This window comes from Sesamum indicum, linkage group LG12 (assembly GCF_000512975.1).
Source record: "Sesamum indicum cultivar Zhongzhi No. 13 linkage group LG12, S_indicum_v1.0, whole genome shotgun sequence".
Taxonomy (NCBI): Eukaryota; Viridiplantae; Streptophyta; class Magnoliopsida; order Lamiales; family Pedaliaceae; genus Sesamum; species Sesamum indicum.
Genome location: NC_026156.1, coordinates 3,814,284 through 3,816,622, shown reverse-complemented (window position 1 = coordinate 3,816,622; position 2,339 = coordinate 3,814,284). Strand labels below are relative to the sequence as shown.

At 40.1% G+C, this 2,339-nt stretch overlaps 1 protein-coding gene across 1 annotated transcript in view; it reads left to right on the top strand.

The window, feature by feature from the left end:
- Nucleotides 1,609-2,339, top strand: part of LOC105175479 — a 1,726-nt gene continuing 995 nt past the window's right edge. The window contains exon 1 of the mRNA XM_020698354.1: nt 1,609-2,318. Within this exon, the coding sequence (XP_020554013.1) occupies nt 1,923-2,318 (396 nt within the window). The 5' untranslated portion in view covers nt 1,609-1,922. The remainder of the gene's footprint in view (nt 2,319-2,339) is intronic.

Genomic DNA, 2,339 nt, shown 5'->3' with positions numbered 1-2,339 from the left:
TTGGGCTTGGTGTCTTTTGCCCCCAGTCCCACTTGTGGGGGGGCTGTTGGATCTTCTTCCATTGATGGAGTTCATGACTACATTACCACCATAGATGATCATCAAAGTGCTGCGGTAGATGCAGGTGCTGGAGCTACAGCTGATATGTTGGACAGAGGATAAGAAGCAGTATTCAAAAGCGTTATTTGCATTCTTAGCGTTTTATGTTGTAGCATTTTAGTTGTCCAGTCATCATCCCAATCATATAGGCAGTTATGAGTTGGTTACTTGGTCCACATGGTATAGGCAGTTATGTGTTGGTTATTTTAGGCACCAGGTTTTATTTAAACGATAGACTTCATCTTTTTCATATGATCTCTGTAATAGAATTTTCTGAGTAAGAAGAAAACTCATGTCTGCCTTTATGATTTGCTCTGTTCAATTGCACGAATTCCCTGTTGTTTTTGGCTCAATTCTTAACAGCAAAGACATGTGAGTTGTGGTTCGGAAAAAGTTGTTACTTGGATCACAAATATTTGTATATTGCTTTTGCTTTGATATTTAGGTGTCCCCATCACTTTTTATTACAGTACAGTGTAATTCAGGTACGCCACTGTGTTTGTGTGGGAGTTACAACAAGAGGGAGAGGGGGAGAGAGAGATTCGCTGTCTGCCACAATCATCCATCCATCAGCGACCATTCCCCCATTCCCTGCTTTAAATTCAACTGCCTTTGTTCTGCCAAAAGCTAAGCTACCACACCCCCCAACTCCCCTTTTCCCTTTCTTTACCTGCATCCGCTTTTTTCTTTTCTTTGAGTGGAAATGAAGAGTTAGGACCACCATCAACATAACAATTCTCTAGTCTAGTCGTGTAATTATAAACGTTTTATTACAGTTTTGACAAACCAAAGTGGGAGCTTTAATAATTTTGGAAGATTTGTCTGATGAAGACAAGTAGCAGTACGCCACCAAATAAAATCTTCTACAGCCGATTGATTGTGCATTATTCTATGAAATATCAATGGTTAAACAACGGTCAATGAAGTTAACCATGCATGCTCCTCCCATCTATCATTTTGATCGCACTTCTCAACTATTTAGCATGTACCCTATGTGTAATTTAAAAAATTAAGGTGGTGTGGGTGGCAGCAGCAAAGTTAGCGTACTTTTTCTTGAACGCGATTTTTCCTGAATTTGGTGTCTGACAAAATGGTTCTTTCTCCTGGGACACCTTGCCTCTTTTGGCAGAGAACATGCATCTCTTCAAACTAAAATATTGCCTCTTTTCCCTGTCCATACATGTGATATGTGTCAATTCTTACCACACACACACACACATTACGAGTACGTAATAATCCTCCCATTCCCTTTCCCTTCTCCACTCTTTCTACTTCCTTTTTCGTTTCTACCAAAGAGATAAATAAGAGTGTACGTTGTTATTATCCCTCTTCTTGTTAATGTTTATTACCATGTGAGTGAGGGTTTGGACAATCCGCGGCTCCATCATATAATATTTCATTACTTCCTTAATTAGAATACCATATTCATCTTTGCACTTCACATTTATCTTTCACACCAGCGAATAACGTTTTAAGATTGAATTCTCTATTTTATTTTATATATATAAATGAAATATAAGATGCAAGAAGATATCCATTCCCGAGAATTTCTCACTTCAAAGTAAAAAGTAAATTAAAATCGTTTTAGCAACTCTGTCCTCCTCTGTGCTGCAACAAGTATATATATATATAGTCGTGCATGGGATTTCAAAGTACAGTAGACTAGTAGTAGTATGTACATATTCAATGTCCTCTAATCATAACTCGCCATCCACAATAATCCATGCTCTTATTTATATGACTCGCAATATCTATAAAAAAACTGAATCCGTTGTCTTTTCTCATCTCCCATCGAGTTTGGAGGATAATTGGAGCGGTAAATCATGGATTTTCTTGGGGAAACTCTCTCCCTTCTCTTCTCAACCATTATCACTCTCTACACACTGCTGCTCCTCTACTTCCCTTCTCTTTTCCTCCAATTCATTTTCTCACCCGTCCTCCTTTCCACCTTAATTCTCTTACTTTACCTTCTCAGACTAGGCGCAGCACAAAATTCTGATCCTCCACGAAACGGATCCAATTCCGCCGTATCAGATTCCTCACCGCAGCCAATTCAAGATCACAAGTGGTCTTCACGCGTGGAACTACCCCCTTCCAGATTTGAACCCGACTCGAGCCCCTTTTACGCCGACTCGTTTGTCGAGTGGGACGTCAGAGCCCCACTGGAGGTTATATACGAAGAATACGAAGGCGATGATGTCGAGGAGAAGGACGACGGCGTTCCCGAGGGAAAGGAAAGA